This window comes from Arvicanthis niloticus, chromosome 10 (assembly GCF_011762505.2).
Source record: "Arvicanthis niloticus isolate mArvNil1 chromosome 10, mArvNil1.pat.X, whole genome shotgun sequence".
Lineage (NCBI taxonomy): Eukaryota > Metazoa > Chordata > Mammalia > Rodentia > Muridae > Arvicanthis > Arvicanthis niloticus.
The window spans coordinates 64,783,941-64,801,616 of record NC_047667.1 but is presented as its reverse complement, the minus strand read 5'-3'; the positions used below and the strand labels follow the sequence as shown (position 1 = coordinate 64,801,616).

Here is a 17,676-nt window from a genome sequence, read left to right as displayed (position 1 = left end):
CGAAAGGTGAGAATCATTTACTTCAAGAGGTCCCTTAGAATTTTAGCTCTGTGATTCCCTGTGACTTTAACATGCTTATAGAAAGTAGAGTGTGTATGAGAGGACCATTTCTGTAGTGACCACGCCATGGTGTCTACGTGGGTTGTATTTTGTTTTTGTTTAGTTTCCTTCCTACTCAAAAGGGAAGACATGAAATCAAATCCTGCTTAAAGTAGTCTAAGAAAGTGCCCTAAGATAGCCCTGAGCTGTCAAAGCCCTTGTTACCAAAGTTCACAAAAACCTTATCAGCAATCGGCTTCTGTTCCTTCCCCTTTTTACTAAAACAAAATCTAGGAGTTGGGTAAAATCTACCCAAGAGTTCAGAGTATAGTAAGTTGTTGGAGTACTTGCCTGGCATATGCAGAGCCCTACATTTGATTCCCCAGCATCAATAAATAATGCTTTAGTATTATTGTGTACGATTCGGTTTGATCACTATAGTTTTTTCTCTCCATTGATGTTTGCCTATTTGAGATACTTCATATAAATATTATATAATATGTGGCATTTTGTGTCTGACTTTTATTTAGTGTATTCTCCGGGTTTTGGCAAGTTGCACATTACATTAGTATTTGTGAGGCTGAAGAATGTTCTGTTTTATAGACAACTTATTTTTTATCTGCTTACCAGTTAATGGTCATTTTAAATGTTCCGAATTGTCATACTCTATTATTAAAATTCTGCTGTCACTGTTTTTGCTGGAGCATGTTTTTATTTTTCCCAGCACATATAAGAATATATATCATATCAAAGAATGGGTCATGTAATACTTAATTACCCATGTTGAGGGTTGTTTATTTGTTTGTTAGGTATCTTCTACCTATTTTTTGATACTAAATAAACTACCTGGTTTATGAATTCAGTAACTAAATGCTGAATACTGGTTCTTTGCTGTATTAGTTTTTATAGGAGTCTTTCTGAAAACTTTAATATTTTGTGTATACAGTTATTTCTCTAGATAGATCCTAACTTAGAAACTAAACAATGGACAAGGTTATAGAATGACATGAAGAAATGTTTTGCCAGAGATGCTTCCATGGGTGTGAGGATTTCCTCTGTCTTTTGAGTCTTGAGTAAAGAGAAACCTAATGGACTAGGGTCATCGAAAATAGAAAGGAATTCCTGGCTGATGAGTTAGTAAGAAACCACCTTTTAATGTCCTTTATAAAGTGTATTTTTCTGTTAAAGAATGACTTACAGTTTATGACATTGTAGGAATGATCTATGTATCTGTTAATACATTAAACTTTTAACAAGGTAAATCAGAATATATTCTTTGTTTTTGCAATTTAAATCATTGTACATTTGCCTCATAGCAAAGACAAGAATGGTAATGATTGAGTTAGATAACCTTATGAGCCAGTGTTGATTATCTTAGTTGTAATCTGAAGAATCTGTTAAGCTGACTTAGTCATTGTCACAAGTATTCTTTCCAAAAGTTGCCTCCTTCATGCAAATGATCCATGATTCAGAGCCTCAGGAAAATAGAGAATGTGTTCACCATGCACCTTGCTTTTCAAATACATGTACTAATAATGGCAAGAGGGTGCTTGTACTCTTTGTTATGCTGGGGTTCCTGTGTGCTTTAAAAGAATTGACTGTACAGTGCTATCCAGTGCCTATCACTGAAAACATCCAATGATAAGAAAATGTTTGCATGAAAAAGTATAAATTGTATCTCATGTCCCTTTCTTCAAATTAAGGTTATCCAATTCAAAATGAAAAGATGATACTTTGGATTTTGGTCATAGTCAGTGTGTCTTGCTTTAAGCAGAAAAATTAAACCTTTCTTTTTATCCTAAAAGAGCTAGTTGCCCATTTCAGGTACCTGCAGGATTCACTTGATTCTAATAGTCCTGGAAATGGCTGACTATAGAAGATCTGGATGTGACTATACTGTGTAAAAGCAGGACTGGGTTGAAGAGCAGTATCTGGAACTGAATTTCAGCGCTCAGTGGCTGAGGGACAGCGCCAAAATTTCATTTTAATTTAAATAAGAGCCAGCTGCTGTTTGACCTCATAGTCTTGCCTTTGACTATTGAACTTAGCTAGCTCTAACTTTATTAACAACCCTAAAGCCTAAAACATAGTCAAGGAGGCTCTGGTCTCTATGGGGGAGCAAACACTGTTCTTCTGACGTGTTCTCTTTGGTTTGGCTAGGTTTCCATGCCCTGGCATCCTCCTACTGTTCTCCTGGGTCATTCTCAAGAGGTCACGTCTGTGTGCTGGTGTCCATCAGACTTCACCAAGGTTTGTGGATGAGTCTTCATAACAGATATTAAAAAGTGGATCCTAGACTTGCACATTTTCCCATGGTTTATTTAAAATGATACCGACTTTCATGTTTAGACATTTAAAAGAATCCAGAATGTATACCACATGTACATCATAACACACACACGCTTTTTTTCTCCTTGCTTTTTCTCGCCAATATGAGAAACCATTATGTACTGGATTTCTAATTCACTAAAATCTAAAGTGGAGGTCTAGAGAGGTGGCTCGGTGGTTAAGAGCAAACACTGTTCTTTAAGAGGCCGACCTGAGCGTGGTTCCTAGCATCCATATCAACATCAGGAGGCTCACAGCCAGCTGCCTGTTACTCCAGCTCCAGGGGGATCCAGCGCATCTGGCCTCCATGTGTACCAGCTGTCACAAAACCAAATCTAAGGTGAAAAAATAGTAAGTGGCTGGAGGATGGCTCCATAGGTAAAAGCACTTGCTATGCAATCATAAGGACCTGAGTTCAAGTCTCCAGCATCAATTTTAAAAGCTAGGGTACCTACAAATGCCTGTAACCTTGTCATTGGGAATTCGAGATAGGAACATTCCAGGAGCTTGATGACCAGCCAGCCTGCCTAGCTGGAGTGCTCATGAACTTCCGATTTAGTGGGAGGCCCTGTCTCAAAAGAGAGCTATAGTGGGAATGGAACGTGCCCTGCCTTTCTCTGGCTTCAGTGTGCCCATGTACCACCCTACTCACACATACATAAAACTCTAAAGCTCAGAGCAGTAAATGAAGATGTGAAGAGAGTCAAGAAAATAACAAATGGAAATTTGGTAAAGAGAAAAATTTAAAAATTGAAAGTTAATTTTTACCCTTTTTATGTGAAATTTCACATCACTGACAAAGTGGTTACTGTGATGTCATAACAGAACAAGTTACCTGGCTAAACTACAAGAAGCAGGTCAGAAAACTAGTAGTTACTTAAAATGTAAAAAGGCGAGAAGTAGAAGTTATGTTTACATATAGGAAGCTTTGTTGCTTCTCTTGGTGTTTTTTTTGGGGGGGGGGGAGTTGGTTTGGTGGTTTTTTTGTTTTTTGGGTTTTTTTTTTTTTTGTTTGTTTTGGGGTTTTTTTTGTTTGTTTGTTTGTTTGGGGGTGTTTTTTTTTTTAAGACAGGGTTTCTCTGTGTAGCCCTGGCTGTCCTGGAACTCACTCTGGAAACCAGGCTGGCCTCGAACTCAGAAATCCACCTGCCTCTGCCTCCCAAGTGCTGGGATCAAAGGCGTGCGCCACCACTGCCCGGTGCTTGTCTTGGTTTGACTTTAGTTTTCTAATCTTGCAGACCCATGGCACTGGCAGCCTGTTAGCAGTTTCAGAACTGCTGTGGATTTTCCTAGATTTTGTTTATCTTGCTATTCCATTGCTTTGGTGTTATAAGTGTACACAAGGATGGGCTTCATTATGAGACTTTCATGTACTTACAGCAGTTCCTTGTTCATGCTGACCTTTCCTGAACTCGCTACTGTAGTTGTCATCCTAGTGACGTTTCCTCTCCAAGACTCTATGTAATATCTAATAAAATGCCTTGCTTTTTACATGGGTTATCAAATAGACCATTGTGAACTTACTAAGATAAACCACTTTTAATTATTTAATTATGACAACTTCTTCCAACTATTATATTTCCTATGAGAAAAAAACTCAAATGGCAAGCAAAACTAACTACACTCATCTAGTGACCACACTTTTTAAAACTTATTTAAAATAATTTTTTCAAAAGCTTGGAATTGGGGAGGTTGAGTTTGTCTTCTTAAGCCTTAAATTCTAGAATAGAAGTCTTAGTTTGAATTCCAGTGTTTGCATTTCATCATGATACTTTGGACCAAAAAAAGATTGTTTTGTAGAGTTTTGGTTTTCAGAGAGAATGTTTTGCTGCTGTCCAGCTCAGAGCTCCAAACTCACTGTCTTCCTGCCCTAGCCTCCCAGGTGCTTGGCTTACAGGTATATGCCACTGTGCCCAGCTTTAAAGGGTTTTTACATAAGATAAAGAATGTAAAGAAGCAGATGTATGTATAATGGGTGTCTATAAATATAATTATTGTCACTATAGAGCAGTTGTGGAGTTCCAAGCATTTTTCATTGAGTAAAATATGTATTTTTTGGCCTCCCAGTAAGGGAAGGAAAATGTTGCCAGTCTCTTGGGGGCCACAAGTTAAAAGAACGTGTGTTCTTTTTTTTCCTTTCTGTTTAGTGACTGAAATAGAGAAATTATATAAACAAATGCTGGGGAACAGCTCTGGCATTAGTGGCCATTTGCCTCTAGCTCTTCAAGCTGGGCTTTCTCTGCCATAAAAGGCTCTGGAACCAAGATCAGGAATAGTCAGATATTTTTAAAGGGGCAAAGGTTATTTTTAAACTTCTTTCAGACTAGTGAACTTTTGTTTTTCCAGATTGCTCCTTTACCTATCTGAAAGAGCGGCTCTTTTGCACATGTCATGGACTGCTAGAGGCATAGGCTATGTCTGATGTGGGAAATGTTCTCATTGCTTTAGCAATAAGATGAAGCATTCAGAATTCAGAAAAGAAAACTTGTAGGATTAAAATGTATTGATTGATCATTTCATAAAAGGAAACCATAATTTCATGATGTTATGTAAAAAGTTGAAGATTTGAGTTACCATCTTCTTTAGAGACTAAAGAAATGAGCCTGTAATTGTAAAGCTATAGATGAGGAGAGAATGGTGTGCTGGAGAGAGAGAGCCCTCTGCTGTTCTTGCAGAGGACACAGGCTCTGTTCCCAGCACACACATGACAACTCACAGCCATTTATAACTTCATTCCCATAGAATCTGATGCTTTTTTTTTTTTTTTTTTTTTGGATTTTTCGAGACAGGGTTTCTCTGTGTAGTCCTGGCTGTCCGTCCTGGAACTCACTCTGTACACCAGGCTGGCCTCGAACTCTCAAGTTCTGGGATTAAAGGTGTGCACCACCACTGCCCAGCCTGAAGCTCTTTTCTGTTCTCCATTGATACACATGTGCATGCAAGAAACTGACATTGGTATCACTGGAAATCTAGAATGATTCTGTAACACAAGAGATAGAAGTAGATGATTTTTCAGATGTCATCTGTTGTGTTATGTTACAGCAGAGAAAATTAACCACTCATGAGCCCTCCGTGAACATCTCTTTTATTTTATTGTGAAACTTTATTTGAAATTTTACATTCTCTTCCTGGTTCTTAGATTGCAACCTGCTCTGATGATAATACACTAAAAATCTGGCGCTTGAATAGAGGCCTAGAGGAGAAACCAGAAGGCAATAAACACTCCATAGTGGGTTGGACCTCTCAGAAGAAAAGAGACGTGAGAGCTGGCCCAGGTAAGGAGACCATGCATTCTCCAACAGTTGTTGTTTGTTTCATTAGCTGAGTCCTACTGTGTACTGTGGAGGTTTGGTTTGCTCTTGTTTAAAGAGAAGCACCATCTCGGCTTTTTATGTATGTGAGTACACTGTAGCTGTCTTCAGACACACCAGAAGAGGGCATCAGATCCCATTACAGATGGTTTCAAGTCAACATGTCGTTGCTGGGAATTGAACTCAGAATCTCTGGGAAAGCTGTCAGTGTTCTTAACCGCTGAGCTATCTCTCCAGCCCTTGGCATTTCTTACGAGAAATATCCTGATCACAATGTTTTATCTATGAATAGCACAGTAATGGTTTTAGCCAACAAATATTTATGGACTGTCATGTACTATGTACTTAGTTTTGTTTAGCAGTGACTAGAAGACTCAAGTCTCAGCTATAAACACATGAAGTAACAGAAGGTACTTTGTTAGCATAGTGAGAGAAAAGAGTGGAGATGGCTGTCAGATGTTTCTATGACAGAGGGGCCTCACTGACTTAGGTAAGTGGGGTAGTTGGTGAGCCATGTGGATATTTGGAAGACTGTTCCAGGCAGCATGGCGAGGATAACATGCTGCAGCAGGAGAGAGAGCGCTGGCATGTCTCTGCCTCAGTGCCCTTAGCGCGGAAGCAGTGAGGGACAGCAGGAAAGCAGTAGCAGCAGACATCAAGTTCATGCATGACCAAAGTCATCAACGCCCTTTAATCCCAGTACTCAGGAGGAGTAAGTTTGGGGCTAGCCTGACCTCTCTAGCACAGCCATTGCACTCTATAAGCCAACTTCATAACAGATTGTCTGCTATTAACTACACTGCCGTTTGTTTTGTTTTTTGAGAATTGTGTTCATCTGCTTTCCCACGGTTTGTTTGTTTGTTTATTTCTGTCCTGGTTTCAGATAGACTCTCTGGCTTTCTTAACACTAACTCACTAACTGTAAGATATGACCTTCTTCCCTTTGACCTCCTTTTCCAGCCAGCACTGCTCTTTTTTTTAACAGTGCTTCAGGTGGAGATCTCACTATTGAGGCCAGGGGTTCTCAGTCTTGGCTAGGCATCCGAACCACTTGTGGAGATTTTGAAAAATGTATACTTTGCCCCTCCTGGATATTTTTAAGTCTTGGGTGGAGGTCAACTGTTTGTAGTTCCATAAAGTTCTAGGTAAGTCTGTTACACAGCCAAGATGGAGATGCATTAAATGACACACTAATTATCCCTAATTACAAAGATACAGACCTCCAGTTTGTTGAAGCTCAAGTGTTGTCATTTGATCAGACAGCAAGATAATTACTGTCAGTTTCCCAGTGCTTCTATCAGCACCTTACCATTAGCAGCCACGGAGTTTCACATTGTTTAATAATTCTTACTAAACACAAGTCCTCATCCCCCTCCTCTGGTCTCACTAACAAGCTTAGGAAGCAGATGCAAAAATTATATGATAACAACTGCAAACCTTTCTTCTGGCTACATTAGTGAAGGGCTTGAGAAACCATGTCTTCTGTGAGAGGGGAGCTGTTTTGAAAAAAGGATTCTATGAATACAAGGTTAGTGTTACCAGATCCTTGAAACATGGGGATTTTTGCCTTGCAAGAAAAGGGCCAAAAATACACATGAACAGAGATGGGTATGATAGTGTGCAGTTTGTTGAGAGAAGCAATGAATAGTGTCCTGTTGCAGGATCCTGAAGTAGTATGCATATGACTGAAGAGTTTGGGCCAAGTGGCTATCTCCTTTGAATACAAAGAAACTATAGGTTGAATAGTAGTGTACCCCAGAAGTCTTCAAAAGAACTAACTTTAAGAAGCCAGGGTGGGGGCTTGTTTGCAGGACAAGGATATAGCTCCATGTGTGGTAGAGTCGTTTGTCTACTTTGTCCAGTTTACACAAAGCCCCATGTTTGATCTCTACCACGGGGGGGGGGGGGGGGGGGGGGGCATTACAGCAGTAGCTTAGTCGGCCACATGTAATCAGACTCCATACATGATTTGTCAAAGACTGACATCCGTAAGTGAAATAGAAAATAGTGGGTCGGGGCTGGAGAGATGGCTCAGTGGTTAAGAGCACTGACTGCTCTTCCAGAGGTCTTGAGTTCAATTCCCAGCAACCACATGGTGGCTCACAACCATCTGTAATGGGATCTGATGCCCTCTTCTGGTGTGTCTGAAGACAGTGACAGTGTGCTCATATACATAAAATAAATCTTTAAAAAAGAAAATAGTGGGTCATTAAGTGAGTAGGCAATGTCATGACACACTGTTAGAGAGGGCAGTACACCTGTGTCCTAAGGAAGAGGGGAGTTGGACCCTCTGGGACTAGAGTTAACAGATGTGGATACTAGGAACTGAACCTAGGTACTCTACAAAAACAGCCAGTACTCCTAACACCACCCCCAGCCATCTCTTCAGCCCAAACTACATTTTCTATCAGTCCATTAAATTTACTTTTCATGTAAATGAAATTTAGTAATTATCAAAAAGACTGACTGAAAATGTATCAGTGATTTTTTTTTTCCCCCTTTGGAAAGCTCAAAAAATAAGTGAAAAATACAATATTGGCTGTCAGAGTTTCTGAGGGCGGAAGCATAAACTCTGAGAATTCTCAGGAAGTACTTGCTGTGTGTAGGAAAAGGACACAGACCTGTTTGTCCACAAGCTTGATTGCTTTCCATAGCAGGCACTGAATTCTGAGCATTCTTTGGCATTCTTCAGCTTGTGAAAATTAGTAGCCATTTGTAAATTAAGCAGAAAAGCTGATACCCTCAATAGGATCACTTCACAGATGTGACAAGATAAGTTGTTTGGATGGTTGAGCCCAAGTCATACTAAGTGATTGTGCCGAGTTTTAGGTTTGTGCATTTGTGTTGGAGAACCTGAGGCCTTCAAGTGTTTACAAGAACAGCAGTGTCACTTCATTTAGAACTAAGATACCACTAATAACCTGCATTGCTATTAAAATGCACTGTGGTCCATGTTAAGTGTTATATTGCATATGTTCTTGTTGTACTGCCAGAAATGTCAGTGGAACCTGCATTCATGTGAGATGTTTTGGTGATAAAGTAAGAGACAGGATCTCATGTTAAGAAAGTTTTAGGCCAGAAATTTTTAAATGAGCAAATGCTGTTGGTAAATGCTGTTGGTAAATGTCAGAGGACATTTCAAAGGCACGTCTAAAACAGTGTTCAATGCCACCAGTCAGCAGGGAGGTACAAATCCAAACCACAGTGACACAAGTCACCTCAGCTGTTAAAACGCATGGGCTTGAACTCCTGTGATCCCAGAAGGTTAAGGAAGTCTGTAATTTAAGGTCAGTCTGAGGACATGGTAAAACCTTGTCCCCAAACGAAATAACAAAAAGGATAGCAGGTGTCGGGGAGGATGGATGCTATCACTGCTCCTGTAAATTATTCTACTGTTTTGGGAAATTGGGACAACAATTCTTTTTTTAAAAAAATGTTTTTAAATTGCTCCCATATGATCCAGCAATCCCACTTTTGGGTACATAGCCAGAGGGAATTCTCAGTGTGTGGATGAGACACCTGCATTCACATAGTCACTGCAGGTTATGCCTAATATCCAACGTGCAGAATCAGCGTAAGTGTGATCATAAGAGAATGAAGAATAATTGTGTGTGTGTATAAGCAATGAAACACTGCAGAATGAGGAATTTTAGATTGGAGTGGGGATCAGATTTTTTTTTTAAACAGGATTTTACTGTGTAGGCCTAACTGACCTTTTAACTTCTGATCCTTCTGCCTCAGCCTGTGAGTTCTGAGAGTTCAAGTGTATTCCATCAGACCTGGATTGTTCAGCCATTCAGAAAGCTAAGCACAAAAAGAAAATAATACTGCATGAAATTTCTTCTATGTAGAACCCAAACACTAAATGTAAAGACTGGAGTTAGGAAGAAGCCATTGTCATCATCTTTCTCTTCCTCCTCTTCTTCTTCCTCTTCCATACTTCTGTCATAAAGAGAGGAGAAACTTGTTTTGTTTGTAAGATTCATTTGTATCTATGTATTGTGAGTATGTCACCAATGTGCAGCCTATGCAGACCAGAAGTGTCAGATTCCCTAGTGTAGGAGTTACAAGTTGTAGTGAGCTGCCAGATGTGGGTCCAACATGGGTACTGGGGGAAAGCTCAGGTCCTCTGAGAAAAGCAACAAGCACTCTTAACCACTGAACCATTTGTCCAACCAGAGACGGTGTCTTAAAAAAAATAACAGGGATGGAAAGATTGCCCAGGGCTTAAGAGCACTGGCTACTCTAGCAGAACCTGGGTTCAAATTCCAGCACCGACTTGGTGGCTAACAACTCTGCTTCCAGAGGATCTGATGTGCTTTTCCAGCCTCTAAGAATAACATGACACCCATAAATGTCCCCCCGCCCCCAATTTTTTTTTTTAAGGAGAGCTGAGTGTATGGTGGTACAGACCTTTAATTTCAGCACTTGAGAGGCAGGGGTGGGGTGGATATCTTAACTTTGAACAGTACAACCAGAGCTACATGTTAAACCCTGTCCTTTTTTTTTTTTTTTTTTTTTTTTTTTTTTTTTTTTTTTTATTAAATCTAGAATAGAATGGTAATTACCAGGTGCTTATAAGAAGGGCAAATCAAATGGAAGATATTATTTGAAGGACATAAAGTTTTGTGTGCATACAAGCAGGAACATGGAAAAGATGGTACAGCATGGTCACTACAATTAGCAATAATGATGGACTTAAAAACTGCTAGGAATACGTTTTTTAAATGTTCATCATATTATGAGGTGATAGATCACATTTATCCCCAAATTCATAGGATAAAAAGTAAAACTGTAAAATATGGTGAAACACCATGCGCCTTTTGATCTCATAAGTTTGTGCTGTGTGTCGTTTGCACATGGAGACTGTTGGGAGTGGTTTGCTGGTGTTTTAAAAGTTTTATCTTTCCTAGGCTTTGCAAGTATATGTTTTACATCAGGGGGGCTTAGGAAGCTGTCAGACAGAGGGGAAGAAAAGTGCTAAGGGGATATGGTAGAAATGAAATGATTTTAACTATTTACTGGCAAACCAACTCTTAGATGATGATGTTAGATATGTTTCTTGATGAAAAAATCAAGGACTTTAAATCGTTTTCTTACTGATTTTCATGCTCTTTTTTATTTTCAGTAACAGTACCCAGTAGCCAGAGTACTCCTGCCAAAGCTCCCAGAGCCAAGAGCAGTCCATCCATTTCCTCTCCTTCGTCAGCAGCTTGTACTCCAAGCTGTGCAGGAGATCTCCCTCTTCCTTCAAATACCCCCACGTTCTCAGTCAAAACCACTCCTGCCAAGACCCATTCTCCAGTCAGCAGAAGAGGCTCCATCTCTTCTGTGTCTCCCAAGCCACTCTCTTCTTTCAAGATGTCACTTAGAAACTGGGTGACCCGAACACCTTCTTCATCACCACCTGTCACTCCACCTGCTTCTGAGACAAAGATCTCATCTCCAAGAAAAGCCCTTATTCCTGTGAGCCAGAAGTCATCAAAAGCAGATGCTTGCTCTGAATCTAGAAATAGAGTGAAGAGGCGTCTCGACTCGAGCTGTCTGGAGAGTGTGAAACAAAAGTGTGTGAAGAGTTGCAACTGTGTCACTGAGCTTGACGGCCAAGTGGAGAGTCTTCATTTGGATCTGTGCTGCCTTTCCGGCACCCAGGAAGTCCTTAGCCAAGACTCTGCCAGTTCTACCAAATCAAGCAAGATTGAAGGTGCTGGCACAAGTATCTCAGAGCCTCCTTCTCCTGTCAGTCCTTATGTTTCTGAAGGCTGTGGACAACTGCCTCTTCCTTTGAGACCTTGTGGAGACGGATCTGAAATGGTGGGCAAGGAGAATAGCTCCCCAGAAAATAAGAACTGGTTGTTGGCCATGGCAGCCAAACACAAGGCAGAGACTTCATCTCCAAGAAGCCCATCATCCCAGACCCCCAGTTCCAGGAGACAGAGTGGAAAGACATCACCAGGCCCGGTAAGCCTCCAATGTGGGAGGAGACGTGTCCTATCTAAAGGGGACCAAATGCAGTTCTCAGATTGTCGGGACTCAGAGCAATGACTTTTTGTGCCCTGTTACTTCATTAATCCTTTTATCTGCTCATATTCCTCAGGCTTACTGCTTGACTCACTAAGCCTTCCTCTCACCATCCCGAGTGTCGATTCAAAAATATCTCTCCTGGTAGACAGTATAGCTTTTTTTTTTTTTTCTTTTTCTTTTTTTTTTTTTAAGTGAACTTTATTTTTGGGAAACTTGCCAACATCCATAAGTAGATTTTTCAGCTTGTAATTGGCATTTTATGATTAAAATGAAACTTAAATATTTCAAACCAATTAAATTACAGGATCCTTGATTTTTTTTTTAACTTATTTTTTGTTGGCTTTTTCTCAAGCTTATGATTGTCTTGCATATAGCAATATTCTGAACACTTATTTCTAAGGTTCACTTATCATTGACTGACATGACATTTAATTACTGTGGCAGAAATAAGTGAGCTTTGTAAAGTGGTGAAGACAGAAGTAACTGGGCATTGGGTCAGCCATGCGCACCCGCAGTGCAGTGGAGGGCTGCTATTACTCAGTGTGACGTTACGGGGAGAGGCATTGAGTGCTCCTGGGGCTCACAAGGCTCTTGTTCTGAGTTGAAGAGGAGGATGGAAAGGAACCCAATCCAATTAGGGGCAGAAGCTATCTTTAGACTAGTACTAACGTGGGTCCTGCCCCACTTAACATCCTTAACCTAGCCTGTGCTTCTGGGGAGGGAAACAAAGGATATATAAAGGCTGTGTACTCTGTAAGCTGAAGCAAAATTTTGCTACAGAAAATGACAGTTTCTTTTTCTCAATAGTAGGAGTGTTCAGTGTTCCTAAGTGAAAAATTTGTCATCAGTGTCCCTGTGTCTCCCGTGTGTCTTTCCTGACCCCCATGATGAGGGGTGAAATGAAAATTACTTTTACTGATAATGTAAATCTTAAAAGCTTTAAGACTAGTGTACTAATCTACTTTTTTTTTTTTAGTTTGGGGTTTTGTTGTTGTGTTTTGGTTTTGGTGTTTTTACATTTTAATTGACTTACAGGTTCTCATTATGTATCCCAGACTGTCTTTGAACTCAGGACCTTCGTCCCTTAGCCTCCCAGGTGCTAAGATGGGGGCGGGGAAGGGGTGCTACTATATACAACTACTATTTCTTTATCAGAGAAAAATGTTTCTTTATTGAAAGAAAATGAAGAAAGTACTGTTTGCTTTTTCAGTTGAGGGGCTGATTTTGATTTGCTCAAGAGAATGGCAGTTATAACTTAAACACTTACTATAGGGACTTGGAACTTGGGATGTCTCTAACTCTTCATTTTCTTCTAGGTCACCATTACTCCCAGCTCCATGAGGAAGATATGTACATACTTTCGTAGAAAGACTCAAGATGACTTCTGTAGTCCTGAACACTCAACTGAATTATAGATTCTAATCTGAAAGTTCACTGAACTTGGGTCTACAAAGATTTAAAAAAAAAAAAAAAAAAAAAAAGTTTAAAATTCTAGTCTTTAAGAAAATGATGGGTCATCTTTTCATTTTGGAAAAAGTCCTTGTACTCTTCAGCAGACCTAGTCAGGCCCCACTGTGTATAGACGTAGTTGCCTGGGGTGAGTGCTGTCTCCAGTTCACAGTGTGCCTTGCCTTCTGTAGTCTTCTAGCAATCTGGTAATCACATCCAACTCATAGATGCAGAAAGCAAGGGGTGCTTCTGTGGATAGTGGAGTGTCTGCTGTCCAACACAGGGCCCATCTGTGAAGGCCACTCTGAAGACATCCTCTGCAGAAGATGCCCTACGCACAAGGGAGCTTATTTGAAATAGATGATTTGTTCACTATACTATTGTGTATGTGTGTTTCTCAAACTGTATAAAATGTGATATTTACATAGTACATTCATACTGTTTTCATGTACAGTATCTTGAGTTGAGGTTGTGATTATTTTAAATGCAGTGGTCGATGTCAACTCTTTGGAGAATGTAGGAGAAGAAAACAACAGAAGGTTGGGTTTGTTTCCATGAAAGCTATGGAGGGGTTGGGGTTTGTTTGTTTGTGTTTGTTTTGTTTTGTTTTTTCTTTTTACCAGATTTCTATTACAAACCGGCATCACTCGTGCGGGGTAGCGGGGATGGACAAGGTGCTTTCTTGAGAGATGCTTTATAAAATCAGTATACACTGAAACCAGGGCTTTGCGTTTAGGTTCAGTTCTCTAGGGTCTGTGACTTTTTTTAAAAAGTGAAGAATTTTATGATAAAGTAAATTCTTACTAGTGTTTTTATAAAAGACGATACTGCTAAACTGAAAATCTAGAACCTGGAAAGTAAGCCCTCCTCCCCCCCCCCAAAAAAAAAAAAGGCACTAGCCGTCTAATAATATTGGTAAGCAAAACAGTAACCAGCACTTTATCTAGACAGTGCAGAGTGTGTGTCAGCTGACTCTAAATAGTATTTGAAGTACTGTAACTTTTCTTTCCCTTAAATGCTACATGTTGGTCCTCATGAAATGAGCATCATCGTTTGTTCCTTTGCAGACTCTTGGAAAGAAACTTTATGTTTGAGAAAGGCATTCCCTTACAGTTAGGAACCAGTGTCTGAGAAAAGCATTCCCTTACAGATAGGAACGAGTTTGTTTCATTCAAATCCCTGGGGACCGGTTAAATTCCATTTTTGTTCTCGTGGTTTTTAAATCTTTTATTAAAAACTTTTAAGTCCTTGGAGATTGTAAGTTAAACTTATAAAACAAATCAAACTGAGAAGGTTAAGTAATAAGCGTTGGTTTTCTGTAGTTTTATTAAAAAAAAAAAAATTAAAGGAAGTTAGATTACAGTCAAGCCACACACACAGCTTTCGCTGCCTACTGGAGCATCTGCAGTGGTGATAGCTTTGGAGTAGTAGGCAGTCAGAAGGAATTGTTAATGATGCAGAACTACCGGTATTGAATATCTATTGCTTTGAAAGCCAGTGGTGGTCAGTAAAGCAGATGATTTGTCTGGCTGGCTGCACTGCCAAGTGAAGCTGGGTTGGGTGGCTGTCAGAAACTTCAGGCACTGCTTGGAAAACTAGTACCACAAATGGGTGTCAGGTCATATGTAACAAAGTAGTAATTATCCCTGTCGTGGGACTTTGAGCTGACCCTGAATAATAAGCCTTTTACCTTGTCTGATGTCCTTTTCTAAGCTTTTTACAGTGACCTGAAAGCAATCTACATAAAAGGAAGTAATCCTAGAGTCCCTTTTGTTTGCTTGTAGAGTAAAATGTGTTTGTTTCCAAAGGTATAATCTAGTTCAAACTGAAAGGTTCTAATAAACATCTTACTTCTTCAAATCTCGAATGTTTAAGATGGCTTGGGTTATTTGGTGTGCTACTTTGAATAAGAATGACCCCGATAGTCTCATATATTTGAATGACTGGTCACCAGGAAGTGGAAATGTTTGAAAGAATTATAAAAAATAGGAGGTGTGGCCTTTGTGGAGGAAGTGTGTTACTGGGCATGAGCTCTGAGAATTCAAAAGCCCATGCCAGGCCCAGTCTCCCCCTTCTACCCCCCACCCCCTACTCCCTTGGCCTGTGGATCAGGATGTAGCTCTCAGCTACTGTTTCAACTCCATGTATTGTCAAAGATTGGCTTTGACATCCCTGTAAACTGAGGTGGGACAAGAAAATGGCTGGACCAAAAGATGATAGCTTCTGGTAATTCGGGCTCTGTTGCTCTTTGGAGGCAGATCCGATGGCTTCTGGCAATTAATTCCTACTGATAACATCAGGGGATTAGAAAAAGAAACTTAACTACTTGGGCCTGTTGAGAAACTCTGAACTCTTAAGAAGCCAGCAAGAAACAAAAGAAAAGAGGGGAAATCCTGCATACACACACTGAGCAGGCCCGACCACCAGTTTCAGTTTCTTTCACAAGTGTACACATATGTATATATATATGCCTACATACACATGTATGCACACACACATTCATTTGGTGGATGGAGCACAGCCCCAACAGTCACACTTTATTTTTTCTCAGACAAGTTCTCTATGTAAGAAAAAGATACCTCTAGATAAAATGTTATACGAGGGAGTTATAGCAGGATGTTCAAAGCAGTGTTTTATTCCATAAGCTCGTAAGTTCAAAGCAATAGTTTACATGACCTTGCTTTTTCATGGTGTCCCCATGGCCTCATCTTTGGACCTGACCTAGAATAAATGAATGTCTTCCCTTGATCATTAATTGTTCTAAGACTTTTTCTTCATAGTGCATTTTATGTGCTTTTAGTGTATGAATGCTCATTGTACTCCTATATATCTTTCTAAAAACTAAAACCATCTCCTAAAACTATCAATTATTTTAACTTCCTAAAATTATTTGAACCAAATCAGGAATTCTCTAAAATCATTAACTCATCTAACAACAACATTAATTCATGAAAGTACATCTTCATATTGATTCTGCAAGGAATCTGCCCTATAGTGTGGGCTAATGCCCAGGAATCAATCATAACAGACTATAGGTAGAAAGGGTATTTGTTTGCCCAGTCACAGCATGTCAGAAAGATGAATACAGCAGTGACAAACAGGAGAGGGCACGCCAGCGGCAAGAAGCAGTCCTGGAACGAAGCTCCTGGGACTGTTCCTTTCCAGGGTTCACCCATCACAGCCATGCAAAACTGTAGGCCCTTTCCAGGAAACGTGCTTGTCACAGCCTTCCCTGCGTGGCTTCTGCCAATGTGTGCTGCCATGCTTCCTTCCACGATAATTAACTAAACCTCTGAAACTGTAAGCAAGCCCCCTCCCACTTCCCGGTTAAATGTTTTCTTTTATAAAAGAAAGAGCTCTGACTTGGTTAATGTGTCTCTTCACAGCAATAAAACAGTCTCTATGACACTTGGTAAAGGAGAATGGGTACAAAGTAGTTCTTTGTCTAAACAAGTACTTTGATCCCCAACTTTTCTATTTGGATACATTTCAACCAGTGTGGCTATGCAAATATTAGTGTCTTTTGGCTATTTCAAAGACTTTGTTGTAGTTGAATAATTAAGTCTTAAAATGTCTTTCAGTGTGGGCTACACATACAAAACTTTGTAGCTGCCTTTGTGTAAAGAAGGGGTCAGCCAACAACCTCTTCCCTACCCCTTTTTAAAACTGCACTAAACTGGGCGGTGGTGGCACACATTAATCCTAGCACACAGGAGGCAGAGGTGGGCGGATCTTTGAATTGGAGGCTGGTCTGCTCTACAAAGTAAGTTCTAGGACAGCTAGGGCTGCACAGAGAAACCCTGACTCAAAACAAAAAAAAAAAAACAAACCTCCGCTAACACTTGAGAGAGAGAGAGAGAGAGTGTGTGTGTGTGTGTGTGTGTGTGTGTGTGTGTGTGTGTGTGTGTGTGTGTTATGGGACCCATGAGAGGGCTCCCACAAACTAACCACTATCATATGTTATCCTTGTATGCATATTCCTTTCCCACACAGTTTAACAAAAATTGTAGCCTATGACCATGTTCTTAGAGAGGTCACGTGTCTAGTCAACGTGCCTGTTGAAAGCCTGTAATATACTGATGCTCTTAGGGCTGTTTTTGTGCTTTTCCTAATCCCAAGAGAGACTTCCTTTAGTACTGTTCTCAAAGAAAAGGCCAAGTGGTCTCACAGATCCACTCACAACCAAGCAGTGAAAACATCTCACAGTGAATATGGGAAGGGAGCCTGGGATAGTGTCCTAGGAAGCTAAACTGGCAGTCTTCAGAAGGGCTCAGTGCAGGTACTTGCTACTGCTTGTTCAGCCGTCTCACTGACTCACAGGGCTCCATGGGGACCCATGCTATATTACAGACTAACCAGTTATCTCATTAAGTCTTGAAATAATGGAAAATTCTTCATGTGCTGGCCCTTTAGATATTAGTTAAAAGTTACAGGCAAGCTGAACACATTTTGTTGAAATGAATTTAATACTTCACTAGGACTTTAGAGTAGCCATTTTGTTGTCTAAAAATTGTTTTTATGTAGG

General features: G+C 40.1%; 1 protein-coding gene across 1 annotated transcript in view; it reads left to right on the top strand.

Moving 5' to 3' along the window:
* The window catches only part of Dtl (denticleless E3 ubiquitin protein ligase adapter), a 35,724-nt gene extending 22,460 nt beyond the window's left edge, over positions 1-13,264 (top strand). The window contains exons 12-15 of the mRNA XM_034513058.2: positions 2,200-2,289; positions 5,507-5,642; positions 10,807-11,639; positions 13,019-13,264. Coding sequence (XP_034368949.1) covers positions 2,200-2,289; positions 5,507-5,642; positions 10,807-11,639; positions 13,019-13,117 — 1,158 coding nt within the window. The 3' untranslated portion in view covers positions 13,118-13,264. The remainder of the gene's footprint in view (positions 1-2,199; positions 2,290-5,506; positions 5,643-10,806; positions 11,640-13,018) is intronic.
* Positions 13,265-17,676: the final 4,412 nt, after the last annotated feature.